This window comes from Narcine bancroftii, chromosome 2 (genome assembly GCF_036971445.1).
Source record: "Narcine bancroftii isolate sNarBan1 chromosome 2, sNarBan1.hap1, whole genome shotgun sequence".
NCBI lineage: Eukaryota > Metazoa > Chordata > Chondrichthyes > Torpediniformes > Narcinidae > Narcine > Narcine bancroftii.
The window spans coordinates 236,364,601-236,382,904 of NC_091470.1; the positions used below are offsets into that span (position 1 = coordinate 236,364,601).

General features: G+C 42.3%; 1 protein-coding gene across 4 annotated transcripts in view; it reads right to left on the bottom strand.

The window, feature by feature from the left end:
* csmd3b (CUB and Sushi multiple domains 3b) overlaps positions 1-18,304 on the bottom strand; it is a 927,060-nt gene that overhangs the window by 57,613 nt on the left and 851,143 nt on the right. For all 4 annotated transcript variants that reach the window (XM_069920534.1, XM_069920535.1, XM_069920537.1 and 1 more), the window contains 3 exons: positions 16,739-16,924; positions 16,122-16,295; positions 3,889-4,071 (listed from right to left, as the gene is read on the bottom strand). In XM_069920534.1, coding sequence (XP_069776635.1) covers positions 3,889-4,071; positions 16,122-16,295; positions 16,739-16,924 — 543 coding nt within the window. The remainder of the gene's footprint in view (positions 1-3,888; positions 4,072-16,121; positions 16,296-16,738; positions 16,925-18,304) is intronic.

Here is an 18,304-nt window from a genome sequence, read left to right on the forward strand (position 1 = left end):
TGGATTGATTGATCTTTTTTTATCACAATTGAATTTACTGATATTAGAGGATGGAGATAAACAGGAGTTAGAAGAACCACTTACTGATTTGGAAATTAAAATGGCTATGCTGGAAATGCCGAACGGTAAATCGTCTGGTGATGATGGATTCGCGGTTGAATTTTATAAAAATTTTAATGATTATTTATCTACAGTGTTTGGGGATGTATTACATCAAGTTGGAGAACATTATGAATTACCTGAGTCTTGTTCTAGTGCTTTAATTACAATAATTCCTAAAAAAGATAGAAATCCTTCGAAAGTATCTTCATATAGACCAATTTTGTTGTTAAATGTAGATTATAAAATAATAGCTAAAATTAGCAAATAGATTGGCTAAATTTTTACCAAAATTGATTCATATGGATTAAACAAGTTTTATATGCTTCAGATAACATTTTGCGTGTGATTAGTTTGATTAATAGATTTCGACAATCTTTAGATTACCCGATGGTGATATCCTTAGATGCAGATAAAGCATTTGATAGAGTTGAATGGAATTTTTTGTTTAAAGTTTTGGCGAAATTTACATTTGGTCCTTCTTTTATTGGTTGGATTTTGGCTCTATATAGTAAACCAGTAGCTAGAGTATTGATGAATGGTTTGATTTCAGAATCTTTTAAGTTAACTCAATCAACTCATCAAGGTTGTCCTTTATCACCAGCTTTATTTGTGTTAGTGATTGAACCTTTAGCACAATTGATAAGACAAAATACACAGATACAATGTATGAAAGTTTTAGATGAGGAGTATAAAATTAATTTATTTGCTGATGATGTATTGGTGTATTTAATAAACCCAGCTCAGTCACTTTTGCATTTGAAGGAATGTTTAATACAATATGGATGTCTTTTTTGGATATAAAGTTAATTGGGAAAAAAGTGAAATATTACCGGTAAGTGAAGGAGATTATTCAGTTTATAAGAATATTACTAATTTGAAGTGGACTGATCGAATTAAATATCTGGGTATAATTTTGAATGTTAATTATCAATCTTTATATAAATTAAATTATGCTCCGTTAATGAAAAAAATTAAAACTGATTTGATTAAATGGAAAGATTAACCTATTAATTTAATAGGAAGGATAAATACAAGATGAATATCTTTCCACGTATACAATATTTGTTTCAATCTATTCCATATTTACTTGATAAATTTTTTTTTGAGATTTGAATTAAATGTTGAGGGAGTTTTTATGGAGGGGTAAATTTTCGAGATAGCTTTGAATAAATTAACTTGGAGATATGAGTTAGGGGGACTATGTTTACCACATTTTCAAAATTATTATGAGGCAGCTCAACTTAAATTTATTAGTTCATTGATGGATTTGGTACGGCCTCCTAGTTGGGCTAAAATTGAGATGGCAAGTATTTCTGAATTTGAAATACATCAATTTTTGTTTAGGTGGAATATAATTTTGTTACAACAATATAATGTGCCTATACTAAAACATTTAATGAAATTATGGATAAAGAAAAATAAAATGATATGCTCTCGGGGTAAATTATTGGCTTTGACTCCATTGTATAATAATCAACTTATTTCTTTTTCAATACATAATCAAAATTTATTACATTGGAGATTTAAAGATGTGAAAAATTTGGGAGATTGTTTTAAAGAGGGTAAGTTTTTATCTTTTAATCAGATGAGGGAAGATTTTGGTATTGATAAGAATTCTTTATTAACAAATTCGATCTTTGGTAAAATGTATGTTTGGTTGAGATATGATTTTACCTAAAATGACTAAATTTGAGACTTTTCTTATGAAGGTACCAGAGAAGGGTTATATTTCATCTATGTATCAAATATTACAGGATGGTATGGATAAAAAGGGTTAGGATAGATCTAAAATTAAATGGGAATGGATATTGGTTTTATTTTTTCTGAAGATGATTGGTTAGATATCTGTTATGATAGTGTAACTCGATTGATAAATGCACATTATGCAATGATTAATTACAATTTTTTACATCAATTATATTTGACACCATAAAATTAAAAAAAAAACATGGTTTTAATGAATCAGATTTGTGTTTTAGATGTGGTGATATGGTTGGAACTTTTTTCATGCTGTTTGGTTATGTATACATATACAATCTTTTTGGAAGAAAATTCCATTGTTTTTAGAATACCTGTATAAGATTAAAATAGTTTTCGATCCAACAGTATTTTTATTGGGTAGTTTGCAACCTCTGAAAGGTTTGGGATTAGATAAATTCCAGCTTGCTTTTGTATATTTAGCTTTATCCGTAGCGAAAAAATGTATTGCTAGTACGTGGAAAGATATAATTGATATTAATAGATGGCATAATGAGATGAAATATTGTTTAATAATGAAAAAAATTACGTATGTTTCGGATGATAATTATAATTTTTTTATCAATAAGTGGCTGTTATACTCAGAATATTTACATTTCAATTTATATTGATTAGATCTTAATATGTATATTTAACTTTTTCTTTAATATTCTTTCTTTTTTCTTTTTTTATGGCTCTCCTTAGGAGAGTTGGCTGAAGGCAGGTTCTTTTCTTTTTTTTATATATATATTTTTAAAGTTCATGTTCATGTTTAATTGCTGTATATGTCATATTATTTGTTTTTTTAACGAATAAATAAAGTTTTTATAAAATGATTGAAACAAGAGTCTTGTAAGATGTTGGCTGAGAGTTCAGACTCCAGCCTGCTTTAAAAAACAGTGATGTGTAACCAGGAATGTTTTGTGTGTAGAGGTGGGAAGAGGATTATTTCAACTGCAACTGGAAGCTCTACTGCAGCAACTTTCCTAAGGCCAGTAAAAGAACAAACATGCACCTGTTTAATTGATTCTTGAAATTGATCACAAGAAAAATATCTTGATTCATTATCACTGGTGACTGCCCTTCTGTTTAATTAGATCCTGGATTTCATCATGTCCAGATCCCAATCAGTGAAGAATGACAAGAACATCTCCTCCAAAATCTTCATTTGCACTGGAGCATCACAGTGCTCTCCTCACTTTAGGCCTCTGACTTGAGGCTCAGTATGACAACAACGCCATTTAAAATTTGCTGACAATCACATAGAAGTGAAATGTATAAAATGGGGCAATGTGTCAGCATATGGGACGGAGATTGAAAACTTGGTGAATGGTGTACCAACAACAATCTCTTACTCAATGTCACCAAAACCAGGGAGATGATTATTGACTTTAGGAAGGGAAGACTAGAGGTGTATGACCAGAGGTGAAGAGGGTGAGAAAATGTAAATTCCTGGGAGTCACTGTCTCAGAGGACCTTTCCATGACCCAACACACCAATGTCATTGTGAAGAGAGCATGTCATCACTTTTACTTCCTCAGGAATTTGCAGAGGTTCAGTATGACTTTAGAAACTTTGGCAAACTATTATGGATGTGTAGGGGGAAGGATGTTGACCAGTTGCATCATAGCTTGGTATGGTGGCACCAGTGCCTCTGAACATAAACCCTGCAAAAGGTAGTGGATACAGCCCAGTACATCACAGGCAAAACTCTCCTCACCATTGAGAAAAGGAAATGTTGGTTTTCAGCCGCTCTTGGGTCTATCCTGAATTTTTGTGGAGCCACAATAAGTCTGGAGCTTGTGGAATGATAGGTTCTCAATTTTGATGTCATTTTGATACCCCAATATTACATGTAAACTTGCCTTCCAATGATTAATCCACTTTAAGTATTATTGGGATATCACCTGAAAGTCTACAGCACAATTACAAGGTTATTTAGGAATCAGATGCCCTTGCTTACTTTGTACCTGGCTGTACACTTGTGTATTCTGAACATAAACAGCACTTCAATTATTTACAAGTCTTCATCAAAGAGATCTGGCTTACCTTTGCACTCTGGTTGCTTCCCTGACCAGGTGCTATTGGAGAGGCAAACTCGTTCAGGAGAACCATGCAAAACATATCCCGTTTGACAAGAAACACGCACAATCCCCTTAACCCAGAATTCACTCTTCTCTCTTGAACCATGTGCTGGAATGCCAGGGTCACCACATGTTCCAACTGTGTCTCCTGCAAAAGAACATAAAAGATTAAGAAATCATGAAAAACAATTGCAAAATCAAACAAAAATTGTCATGAATATAATACGAGAAAAATAATTACATTATAAATTTTACACTTATCTTTTTCTCACTTTCGTTCACTTCCACCATTCATTTTTAGAGGTGTGTACCAAAATCTCATTAGCAATAGTGCAACTCAAAAGTCCTACCATAAGTCAAGGACTTGTTGAAAATACATGGCGATCGCTGCCTGAAATTCATCTTCATCAGCTAGTGTTATATGGTCCTGTCAATGTATTTTATTCTGACAACCTCAAATCTGTCTCATTTGGATGTCAACTTCCTTTCAATTGTGCATTTCGTTTTACACTGCATCAAAGTACTTTGCTTTAAAAGTGGCCTTTCCAAAGTAGGCAATTCAAAAACAAAAGACATTAGAGGTAGTTAGAAATTGAACACTTATGCCAGTGATGCTCTTATTTGTAAATGTATGAGTGAAATTGATTCCATTAGGAAATGTAATACATTTCATGTGATCCTGGGATTCCAAGAGTAAATAAAGAGCATGAGTTATACAATGACGGCCATTATTATTTGATCATTTTTGTTTGACCTGACGTGATGCCTCCTGAAGGGCCAGGTTAAGGTGTTTTGTATAGAATCTGAAATGAAAACATCTCCTGTCAAAGTACTATGTGGGGCTAAAAGGACCACCGATAACTTAGAGGTTATACAAAAATGAAACTAATCTTATGAGCTCCCGTTTCGTTTAGTGACTGTCACTTTGAGGGCTAGTATTGGCTGCAACCATTCACAGCTGTGGAGAGTCCTGAGTGGCAGCAATCAGGAACTGACTGTGCCTAAAGTTGATCTTCTGGAGGAAGAGAGGAAACATTTGTTGCTTTAACCAGGGACAGGTGGGTAGAGAGACATTGATCGAAACATTTAAAGGAACAGCACACTTGGCGATCAGCGGCCATGCTGGAATGACTTTCTGTGTGGAACGGACAATTTGGCAGATTCTCCCTGCCAGATTAATGATTAAATCCACCATGACCATAGTAAAGGTTATTTTGAAGGGGAATTATTGAACCGAAGTGTGACCAAAAGAAAGGTCACTTTGACTGATGGGTGCCAGGGATTTTGGAAGCATAGTGAAGTCATACATTTCATTTCTTCTACACGAAGAAAAGAGGAGTCGTAACAACTGTTTGTCCAAAAGGATTTGTAACTTTATGGTGCATCCACTGTATGTATTTATGTATGTATTGTATTGGCTTGCCTGCCCCCAGAACCTGTGACTTCTCCCTCCGCGAAATCCCTATAAAGGTTGTTACACACAAACTCCTCCCTCGGTTACCTGCCTTGGAACTGGGCCAGCAACATGTGAGATGTGTTGATGTCTTAAGGTGATTAAATCCTATTAATCACAACTCTCTGTCTAATGTGGTTGATTGAATGTGCTACAATCTAATCACCTTAATTTTGGGCCATGGACAAGGCAATACTTGCGGATAAACTGGACACTGACCTTAAAGATCCAAAAGCCTCAGTCAATGGTTCCACAGCCTCAAAACTTTCATGAGATACAACAATGTGCAGAGTGAGGAAGACAAATGAGATCTACTCTTCATTCAGGTCGGCCACCACATTTTAAGGGACTGCACTACTTACCCGACCACAATGGAGCTCCTGCAGAAATAATATCTGTCCCCAACGAATGTTATAGATGCCGGATTCCTTCTGGGCAGTCGTAGACAAGCGCCTGGTGAGTCAGTCGATGAGTACATGTGGACCTTGTCAGAGCTGGTGCGAGCCTGTGGCTGCAGAGAAGTCTCTGCTGCTGCCTATTTAGAAGGCCTGATACATGATACATCTGTGGCTGTATTCAAGTCTGATTACATCAGGCAGAGACTCCTGGAAAAGGTCGAGCGAAGCCTGCAAAATTTAGCTCAAGCGCTTGAGACAGCGCAGCTGAAATCAGAGGTCTTCGCCTCAGGGAATGTGGCAGCCACGTGGAGAGCTCGGGCGCCACCATCTTGGGATGTGGGGTCCCAAGTCACTGCCATCAAGCACCTGAAGTGCTACTTCCGCGGATATGCGAAGCATCCCCGAAAGAACTGCTGGGACAAAATGCTACATGCTCCGACTGCGGGAAGAAGGGACACTACAGGAAGATATGTAGGTCCCAATCCCTTTCCAGCAGTGCCATGTGCAGCCGGCAGCTGCCACCATCTTGGACCACGTCACTTCTGGTTTCACCTCCGGCATCACTTCCAGTCATGGGAAATGGTTTGGCGGGACTATGGGGGTGGCAGACTGGGACGGCACCACTTCCGGTGATGAGGAGCAGCACTCCGTGCGCAGCATGGGGTTGGCCACCTTGGCGGGTGCCCCTGAACCAACTCTACAGCAGTGACTCAGACAGTGACCAAACGTCGCTCTCATTTACCCTGGATCAGGACAGCCCACATCAACTGGCCAGGGCTATGATGAACATCAAGGTAAATGGTCAAATCACAAACTGCCAATTCGATACAGGGAGCACGGAGATCTTTATTCACCTGGGCACAGTGCAGCGTTACTCCCTCGTGGTAACCCCAGCAAAATGTAAAGTCTCCCTGGCCACCAAATCGCACTCGACTGAGATCCATGGCTGCTGCCCCATGACACTGACTGTGTGGATCATGGAGTAGAAGATCTTTAAGCTCCTCATCATGCCACAGTTCTGCACACCAGACATACTGGGACTGGACTTCCAGTGCCAGCTAAAGAGCATCTAAATGTAGTTTGATGGCCAACACCTTCCCTCCACCCTCCCCCCCCCCCCCCACCAAACTCATGGTCTGCATGCAACTGGCAATTTTTAAACCATCTGAACCCCCTCCAAACATGACCTGCAGTTTCTTTGCTCTCTGGGTCCCGCCGCCACCCCTGTTCAAGAATCTCACCTCCGCCTACAAGCCGGTCATCACCAAGAGCAGGTGATACAGCCCTGGGGACAGAGACTTCATCAAAGCAGAAATCAAATGGCTTCAGGCAGAGGGGATCATAGAACCCAACAACACCCCTGGAGAACATAGGTGGTGGAGAAACACCACATGATCATCAGCAACAGCCAAACCATAAAGCGTTTCACCCAACTGGATGTCTACCCACTCTCCCGCATCGCCAACATGGCACCCAGTCCCAAGTCTTCTTAACCATTGACCTCAAGTTGGTCTACCACCAACTCCTGATCTGACAAAAGGACAACTCTATACAGTTTTTGAGGCAGATGACCACTTCCTCCAGGTCCCTTTTGGGGTCATTAATGGGGTTTCTGTCTTCCAGAGGGAGATGGACCAGATAGTGGATGACTACAGGCTAAAGGTCACATTTCCTTACTTGGACAATGTGACCATCTGCAGCCATGACCAGCAGGATCATGTCGCTAACCCAGTGAAATTTCTCCAGACGGCCAACAGCATCAACCTAAATTATAATCAAAAGAAATGTGTGTTCAGTACTTCACTGCTGGCCATCCTGGGTTGTGTGGTGGAGAATGGCGACATTGGGCCTGACCTCCTGTTGGAACTCCCATTGCCCCATGCCCTAAAGGCCCTTAAAAGGTGCTTGGATTTATTTTCATATTATGCCCATTGGGTCCATAATTATGCAGAGAACCCTGCCCCTGGTGAAACCTACCACCTTTCCCCTATCAGCGGAAGCCCAAACAGCATTCACATGCATTAGACCGACACTGTCAAGGTGGCGATGGATGCTGTGGGCGAATCCATCCCCCTTCCAGGTGGAGAGTGATGCGTCCAAATTTGCCCTGGCTGCCACGCTCAACCAGACGGGCAGGCCAGTGACATTCTTTTCCTGAACCCTCCAGGGCCCTGAACTTCAGCACTCAACCATCGAGAAGGAGGCCCACCATTGTGGAAGCTGTGCGCCACTGCAGACATGACCTAGCCACAAACCTTTCACCCTGCTGACTGACCAATGAGCAGTCACCTTTATGTTCAATAACAAACATTGGGGAAAAATTAAGAATGACAAAATCCTGAGGTGAAGAATTGAGCTATCTACCTACAACTACAAGATCTTGCACCCGCCTAGGAAGTTCAATGAGCCTCCCAATGCCCTGTCCCATGGGACATGCGCCTACATGCAGTTAGACTGCCTCCACGACCTGCACATCAACCTCTGGCATCACAGGGTTACCAGGCTCTACCACTTTGTTTGAGCTGTAATTTTTCTTACTCTGTTGAGCATATCAGGGAGCTGGCCCGGAGCTGCCTGGTCTGTACTGAGTGTAAACCCCAATTATATTGGCCAGACAAAACCCACCTCATCAAAGCCATCTGCTCTTTCGAGCATCTGAGTATGGACTTCAAGGGACCCCTCCCTTCCACCAACAGGAATGTATGCTTCCTAAATATCATCGACGAATACTCCCGCTTCCTTTTTGCTATCCCCTGGATAGCATATTCACTTTGTTCAGATACCCCCTGCTATATCCATAGCGACCGGGGATCCTTGCTTATGAGTGAGGAGCTTCACCAATAATTGCTGGCCAAGGGCAATAGCCACGAGCAGGAACACGGATTATAACCCCCGGGGGATTGGCCACATAGAGAGGGAGAACGCCATTGTGTGGAAGGCAGTCCTCATAGCCCTCAGGATGAAAGGTCTGCCCATCTCTTGGTTGCAAGACATTCTCTCTGAAGAGCTCCACACCACCAGGTCCCTCCTCTGTACCACAACTAATGCAACACCGCATGAAAGGCTCTTTTCCTTCCCCAGGAAGTCAGCATCGGGAACCACACAGCAATCCTGGCTGATGACCCCTGGGCCCATACTGCTCCAGAGGCATATCAGATGCCACAAGACTGACCCTCTGGTCAAGAAGGCCCACCTCTTCCATGATAACCTCCAATATGCTCTCGTGGAGTACCAAGAAGGGCAGCAGGACACAGATTCCATCCAAGACCTGCCACATGCAGGCAAACCCTTGACCAACCAATCAACATCCCCTTACAGTAACTGGTCAACTGGACCCACTAATTGCACCCGACAAAGCACCCCAACCTCAGACCGAGCAACCCCATGGTCCTACTAACCGCCCTCAGCCAGTGGGGGGCACAGCCTGTCACCCAGGAACCAGCAACTGCATTACAGCAGACCTTACGATGGTTGCAGCGACAGATGAGACCACTGGACGTGCTGAACCTGCAATGAGCATTGAATCACTTCAGCCCAGCAGACTTTGTTTCAAAAGAAAGGGTGAATGTGGTACAACCATTGTTATGCATGTAGTGTATGGGCTGGCCCACTCCCTGAACCTGTGACTCCTCCCTCTCAGAAACCCCTATAAAGGATGTTGCTCCCAAACTCCTCCCTTAGTCTCTGCCTTGGAACCAGGCCACCAACATGTGAGATGTGTTGATGTCTTAAGGTGATTAAAGCCTATGAATCACGACTCTCTGTATAATGTGGTTGATTGATAGCACTGCAGACTTTTCAGTAGTCCAGTCACCCAGTCTCTCCCACTTCCTTCGTGATTACTTCTGTGCATCAGTTAAAGAGTGTGCGTTTCAACACAGGATTTCTAAGACCGCTTTGGACTGACTTCCCAGAATTGCGCCTAAGTTGTAATGGGTTTGAGTATCTCTTTCTCTCTCTCACACACATGAGTGTGCATGCGTATATTCACCCATAGTTGAAGTTAATTAAGGTGTCATATTATTAGTAGTTATTAATAAACATTGTTTTTAAATAAAAACTGTAAAAGTATCTTGGTGAATTTTTATTTCTGCTAGTCTGCAATGTAATATTAACTGTTTCATAGTTAACCTTTATTCTCATTTGAAATTGCTGCCCAATTTGGAGGAAGAGTAAACACCTGTTGTGTACATTGTGTGGGTTTTTTTTTTGCCATCAGAGGGTGACTCAATTTAGAAGAATGGCCTTCTGAATAAGATATTCCTCAGCCAATGCAATGGTAATAAGACATTGAGGTTTATCTATTAGTGGATCTGAGTTTTGCACATAGTTGGCAACATTACAACCATCGTTTCAAAAGGAATATTTTTAATATTTCTATGTGAAATACACAACTCAATATTGTGCATGAATTTAAGACTTTTATTTTCATCTGACCTGTCCTTTCTCAATGATCAGAGCAGATTCACCAGAAATCTGTCCCTCAGTGGAAACAAAAACACTACAATTCAGTCTCAACAATTTATCTTCAGTGAAACAACTTCTTTTGCTCCATCCTGATTCATAACTGTAAAATTTAGTGAAGCTATTTGGGGAACGTGTACTTATTACAATAATCTGTGGAGTCTAACATCACAGTGTAGCAATTTTGTTTGGAAATAAACTAACAAAGGGTGGTTACCAAAATCACTGGTTCTTTTCAAGATGTTTATACAAATAAAGCAAGTCAAACTGCCCAGTGGAGCCAGAACCTGACTCATTATGCCTTTATCTCCTTAACAAGAAGTACTCTTGATACTTCAAATGAAATCTAAGTTGCATTTTTATGTCTCCCTTGCAGGTATCGATGATAAGAGATACTTTAGTTACAATTATATTTGAAAACTTTTCTTGAAGTTCCCAAGCCCAGGTGAATTAATGCTGCAGTACACTCCCACATTGAAACAACTGAATGATGTAAAAGCAGATATGTGCTTATAAAATGAGGTTACTGTTGCCAGATGTGGGGAGCATAGTTAGCGTAGTGGTCAGAGAAATGCTATTACAGCGTCAGCGACCTGGGTTTGAAGCCAGCCCTATCTGTAAAGAGTTGATACGTTCTCCCTGTGTCTGCGTGGGTTTCCTCTGGGCGTTCCAAGTTTCCTCCCACCTTTCAAAACATACAGGGGGTTGTAGGTCAATTGGGGTATTCGGGAAGCGCAAGTTCATGGACCAGAAGGGGCTGTTACCATGCTGCATGTCTAAATTTTTTTAAAAAGTGATGTAACTTGGATTGGTATTCAACATGACAATGAAGTGAATTTAAAATTATAGTTAAGTGCACTTGACATAAAGGTTTACATTGTTGACGACTCATGGAATATTATGCGGCAAAAATTTACACAGGCTTGAAAGTCTAAGAGAAAGTAATAATGTTAATTAAACCAAGTTATTGAATGGGAGACAAAGCATTCACACAAAATTAAATGAATTAGGTTAAATTTCAATTCCAGCCATCAATATTGATTTCTGATATGTTTCCGCATTCCCTTACGTCCTCTCTGCTCATTTTCATTCCCATTGACCCTCTCCCTTATCTATAGTCCTACTTCACATCTTCTTGGGACCTTTGTCCTCCTGACATTCTGATTTTGAATATATCTGGACCTGGGAATCTAGGCCACAATACTGCTGGGGAGATATGGAGCACTGGCAGCTAAAATTGGTGGAGCATAGGTAGACTTCACCTCAAGCTCAGTGCCCAAAGACCTCCCAACAGGCCGTAGATATGAACAACTGGCAATCGGTGTAGGGGTCAAGCAGGTGTGATGGAGACCAGGCAGCTGGATATGGGGGATCAAGCTCAGCATCCACAAGCCTCCAGCCACTGGACCACAAGGAAGATCGGCATCAGTGGCACCTACAGTGGTTGGGTGGTGGAATTGGCTACGTTGGATGAGATGTTGTGACCTTCAACCATTTGCTTTCTCTCAAAGGATTTTCTTTCCTTTCTTTTTCAGAAAGATGGCTCCCTAGCCATGCCAAATAAAGCATTTCATCGTATCTTGGTACAGGTGGCAATAATAAATAAATCTAAAATCTAATTTCAAATCAAGAAGGAAGAATCTAGCTTTGAATAGCAGTTTATAAGAGGAGGAAGCAGACTTTTCAACAATGCACAAACAGCAGAAAAAAATCTGATGCTTTCCCGAAAGGAAACATTTATTCATTTCACCCCATGAGTCTTGGGGCCAAGAAACCTGCCTGTTATTTCAAAAATCAATTAACATCTGCTTGCAATTTCACATTCTTCCTCAATCACCTTTAATCTATTAACATGGTCTACTTCAGCAATGTTCCAGAACAATTTGTTGGACCTTACTAAGTGAGTTTAGGTTATTAAAAAGTGAGTTGAGGAAATTAATAATGGGAAACATAAATTTGTTACATGATAAGACTGTTTGTACCCTCGGGTGCTGCTCAGCCGATATGACTGTGGGAGGGGAGACTTACACAGGGTTCAGGCTCCTGATCATGCCCAAATTCTGTGCCCCAGTCCTCCTGGGCCTAGATTTACAATGCCACCTGCAGAGTTTCACCCTTCCCTTCGAGGGGCCCCAACCTCCACTCACGTTACACAGCATGTCAACCTACCAGCCCCGGCCAAACTGTGGCCTCTCCACACTGTGCATCACCCCACCAGTGTCGTCCCACATCTTGCACTAGGCTGCAAACCGATCACCGCCAGAAGTAGGCACTATTGCACCACAGACAGAGACTTCATCAAGGCAGAAGTGCGGCGACTCCTGGTGAAAGGTGTCATAGAGCCCAGTAACAGCCCTTGGAGAGCCCAAGTCCTGGTGGTCAAAGGGGGAAGTAAGCTGAGGATGGTCATGGATTACAGCCAGACCATTAACCAGTACACCCAGCTGGATGCCTACCCCCTGCCGAGGATCGCCGACATTTTCAGCGAGATAGCCTGCTACCGGGTTTTCTCCACGATTGACCTGAAGTTGGCGTATCACCAAATCCCCATCCACCTAAAGGACAAGTCCTACACCGCCTTTGAGTTGGACAGACACCTGTACCAGTTCCACCGAGTTCCCTTTGGTGTCACGAACGGGGTCTTCATGCGATGGATCGCATGGTAGACCGGCACAAGCTGAAGGTGACATTCCCTTATCTGGATAACGTGACTATCTGCAGCTGTGACCAGCAGGACCATGATGCTAACCTGGAGAAATTCTTCCAGACGGTCGGGGAGCTGAACCTCACTTACACAAGGAGAAGTGTGTGTTTAGCACCACCCGCCTCACCATCCTGGGGTACATCATGGCCCATGGAGTAAATGGCCCAGATCCAGAAAGGATGCGCCCATTAATGGAGTCACCTCACCCCCACCCCCCCACGCTAAAGGCCCTACGCAGGTGCTTTGGCCTTTTCTCTTATTACTTGCAGTGGGTCCCTCGCCTCTCGGTAGCTTGGACCAGTAACTTTTCCCCTCCCACCCGAGGCGCAGGCAGCCTTCATCCGCAACAGGCATGACATTGCGGATGCCACGATGCAGGCTGTGGATGAGGACTCCCCCTTCCAGGTGGCGAGCGATGCCTGTCAACCAAGAAGGGTGCCCTGTCGCTCCGAGCTAGGGCATTCCCCCATTGAAAAGAAGGCCCAGGCGATTGTGGAAGTGATCTGCCACTGGCGCCACTACCGGCCCGACAGGAGATTCACATGCTTCACGGACCAGTGGGCCATGGTGTTCATGTTTAACACTACCCACAAGAGCAAGATCAAGAACGACAAGATCCTGCGCTGGAGAGTCGAGCTGGCAACCTACTGTTATGACATCCAGTACTGCCCCAGGAAGTTTAATGACTCCCCCGATGCCCTCTCTCACACCTGCACGTCTATGCACGACGACAGGCTGCAGGCATTGCATGAGTCCCTCTGCCATCCTGGTGTCACCAGGTTGTATCACTTCATTAAGTCCCGGAACCTGCCGTACACCATCAGGGACATCAGGGACATGACCGAGGCCTGTCGGGTCTGCACGGAGTGTAAACCCCATTTCTTCTGCCCACCCCAGGCCTATGTTGTTAAGGCTACTTGGCCTTTTGAGCATCTCAGCATGGACTTCAAAGGGCCCCTACCTTCCAGGAACTGAAATGTCTACTTCCTCATGGTAGTGGACCAGTACTCACGCTTTCATTTTGCTATCCCTTGCCCGGACACCTCCATCATCAGGGCCCTGGGGCAGATCTTCACCATGTTTGGCTATCCCACCTTCATCCACAGTGACCGGCGGTCTAGTTTCATGAATGACGAGCTGTGCCAGTACCTGATGGCGAGGGGAATCGCGACCAGTCGCACGATGAGCTATAACCCGAGAGGCAATGGGCCAGTGGAATGCGAAAGTGGGGTGGACTGGAAGGCAGTCCTCCTGGCTCTCAGATCAAAAGGCTGGACCATGGTGTACTGGCAGGACGCCCTGCCCGAGGCACTCCATGCCATTCGGTCGCTGCTGTGCACGGCTACCAACGAGGCCCCTCATGAAAGTCTGTTCTCATTCCCCAGGAAGTTGGCAACTGGAATGTCCCTCCCAGCATGGCTCACGTTCCCGGGACTGGTGCTCCTGCATAAGCATGTACAGAAACACAAGGCCAAGCCCTGGTCGAGCAGGTCTTCCTCCTACACGCAAACCACAATTATGCCTACGTTAGGTTCGGCAGTGGCAGGGAGGACAGCGTCTCAACCAGGGACCTGGCATCAGCAGGAGCACCCACCACACCATGCCATCCTCCAGCCAAGGTCGACGCTGATCGGGCATACATCCCCGACCCCAGGCAGCTATGGGGCATGCAGGACCTCCTTGACCACCAGGGACCTGCTTCAGCCCTGGGAAATGAACCTGTCCCCTCACCAATCCAATACGACCCTCAATCGTCGACCTCGGTGACCCCGACCACCCCTCCATGCAGCACCACACCAGTCACACAGACCCCTGCCACCAGCCCCCCGCCACTTCCCCTCCGACCAGTGACCAGGAGCCAGTCCTATGACATTCACAGAGACCCTGGCGGCCGCTGGACCATTTCAACCTGTAAATATTGTATGTGTATAGGGAGTAGGATTCCTTGTTACTGCGACCCCCACTCCCGGGGACAATTTTAAAGAAGGGGTGAATGGGGTGGTACACCACCAGCCTACTGCAGGGGCAACATCTGTACCTGCAGGAGTGTACCTCTGGCCTACAGCAGGGGGCAACCTCTGTCCCTGCAGGAGTATAAGGGGGTTGTCAATCAGTTGGCCTGAAGGGATCAAGCCCCATCCGGTCAGGTGTCAATCACCCTCCGGGATATAAGCCTGCACCGGCCTCCCAAAGCTCACTCAGAGTTACTGCAGCTACAGCCAGCCTGGCTCTGTGGAAGTCTTTGTGAATTAAAGCCTGTCGTACAGTCTTTACCTTGTATGTGTCTGATTCTGGCTAACAGCGCACCTCAGCTAGTACCTGGAATAAATGGAATGTCTTATTTAAAAAAAGGTTGAGTAGACAAGGCTTGTATCTATTAGAGTTTGGAGAAATGAGAGGGGATCATTGAAACAAAGAGGTTCTTGAGGGGTTTTAGATATCGAGAGGTTGTTTCATTATGTGGAAGTATCTGAAACTGTTTAAAAATTATTGGTCACTCATTTATAACAGAAAAAATCTAAAACAATGCAGAAAATCAAACAAGGAGAAAGGCGTGGAATGAACATTGATCTGAAAATTTCCTTCATGTATCTGAAAAATTGTGTTCTTGTAGCCTTAATAAGTCACCTAAAATTATAGTTATAACTCAACATAATTGCTATTGTAAAGCCATCCAAAATGGACATTTTCAACAACTTAATTGAAATAAACCTCTGTTGATGAAATTGGCTCTGTCATGACATTCTCAGCAGTGGTATTAGAGTGGCTTGAGTTAAGTGCAATCTTCAATGTTCCATTTGTCAAGCAGCAGGTATTTAATTACAAACTAATGTTTGATTGAAATATATTCCTGGAAGTCCATGCTGTTAATTTGGCAAGATCAATTACATTTCCTTTAATTACCACGGTGAGATGACAAAATGGAACAAAGTTTGGCATTTCCTAATGACAGTAATGTTAAACACATTGCAATTCATTCCTTCTGGGTCATATCAATTGCTCAACCATCTAACCCAAAAGCAAAACACTCCTTCTATGCGCTCATGAAGACAGTCAAAAATATCAAAAGCCCAATATTTTGAGCAAACTGAGGTTGAATTAATTCAAGTTCTGTGTTGCAGTTTCTCTTCATATGAACAGTTGATTTATGGGTTAGATGATTTATGTATGAATCATACCAGAACAGTGTGGCATGGAGCCACTCCAGTGTCCATTCTTCTGGCAGGTACGCGTTGCAGACCCAATCAGTAGCCTTTTCCCAACACAAGAGTAGTGAATTGTTGCCCCAAAGGTGTATTTATCGGCAGTCAAAATTGCATTTGGTGGAATGCCAGGATGGCCACAGTCAACCACTATGTAAAAAGATAACTCATAGGTTACCCTCGAAGCTTTATTTTATTGTGAAGATTTGTTTTCTATACATGCAGTCATAAGAAGAATGTGTTGCTAAAATACGAAAGATTTCAACCAATAAATTGCTTTGATATGGGCTTCAAGTGGCTAAATTTCTATCTTTTAACATAAGAACAACCAATTTAATATCCTCTAAAATAATTAATTAAATAAATCATGCTTTCAAGGATCATCAGGTAATGTTGCCAACAGATATTCCTATGTTTTCATTATTTAAACATAAACAAGATAAATTAAGAACACATGCCCTCAAATAATCTTTCAAAAATTTGATTTTAATTTTTTTTCAGTCAAATACTTGAAAACCAATTGAATAGGCAAGTGAATGCAGAAAACCCAAAAAATTCAATATGTTACATATAAGCAATAAATAAGTACTTACAGGTACATTCAGGTAAGGGCTTATCCCAGTATCCATTAGATTGACAAGTCAGCACAGAAGATCCAAATAAAAAATATCCAGGGTTGCAGTCATAAAATACCATAGATCCAAAGGTGAAATTTCCATGTTCTATCTTACTTTCACGAATGGAATTTGCAGGAATTCCAGGGTCAGAACAGTTCACCACTAAGCAAGACAAAAAGTGCAACAAATTAATCACAATTTTAAACAACTGAGAACTGCCATGACTTTACTTTCAGAGCAGTTAATTCTCAGCAAACATTCCACTGGTGAATGAAACCAATATTCAACATTTAAGCAGGGGAGTTTGTGATTTTAAATTGAAGGAATACAAATGTCTTTTGCATTTTGTTGGGCCATAAAAGGGAATCTTTATTATGATGGGGGGAGGGGGGAATGCATCCTTCAATTATGTAGCCCCTGACACTGCAGGATATCCAGGCTGTTGATTCACATCTGTTCAGAGTAGTTTTAGGTCAGCAGTATTTTTGTTTCTCCAGAGTTGGATAGATCAATATAAATCAAAGGTGGGCCACCATTTAAAAAAAAACATCACATTTCACAGTAAGCAATTCCTATGCCTTAGGTGCCCTATGATTAGTAAGGGATTGATTAAGGTGGTATATTGGTGGAAAGACAAGGTTTGAAAACTACTGTTTCAATCATCCCTCATTGACTCATTATGTGCACGATTTCATAACTCCAAAGGAAATGGGCCAATGGCAATTTTTCTCTAGCAAAATATTTCAGTAACAATTGGATCTAGAGCAGTTCTTCTGAACCTTCCCATCCCACCTTAAGCAATTCCTTACTAATCACAGAGCACTTATAGCACAGGGAGCATAAAGTGCAATGTCAGTTTTTTAAAAAGGTTGCCCACCCCAATATAGATCCATCTTAATTTCAATGTATAGAAAGTTCTCACCCTACTTAAAAAGTGATTCTTAGGTCTGTGCTGGAGGAAAGAACTCTGAAAAGCCGATGACAAAAGTGAAAAATTTAAATAATCATTAATAAAAGTTATATCCGTTTTTTCCCACTGGGCAATTCCTTGAAAATTAAATACTACTCTTCCCTTTAAAGCTTGCCAGTATTCATCTAAAGTGTTAATTATGCATTTGATATTCTTGGCTTGGCTTCGCGGACGAAGATTTATGGAGGGGGTAAAAGTCCACGTCAGCTGCAGGCTCGTTTGTGGCTGACCAGTCCGATGCGGGACAGGCAGACACGATTGCAGCGGTTGCAAGGGAAAATTTGTTGGTTGGGGTTGGGTGTTGGGTTTTTCCTCCTTTGCCTTTTGTCAGTGAGGTGGGCTCTGCGGTCTTCTTCAAAGGAGGTTGCTGCCCGCCAAACTGTGAGGCGCCAAGATGCACGGTTTGAGGCGATATAGTCTTAACTAAATAACCGATAACGATGTTGCTTATTAACTTGAATTCAAAAGATATAACCTTTTAGTATTACATTTCTTCCATTCTATTATTCACAGAATGTCATTCTTAAATGGATAATTCAATATTTTAAAGCAGAAGCATCATGAAATATTTG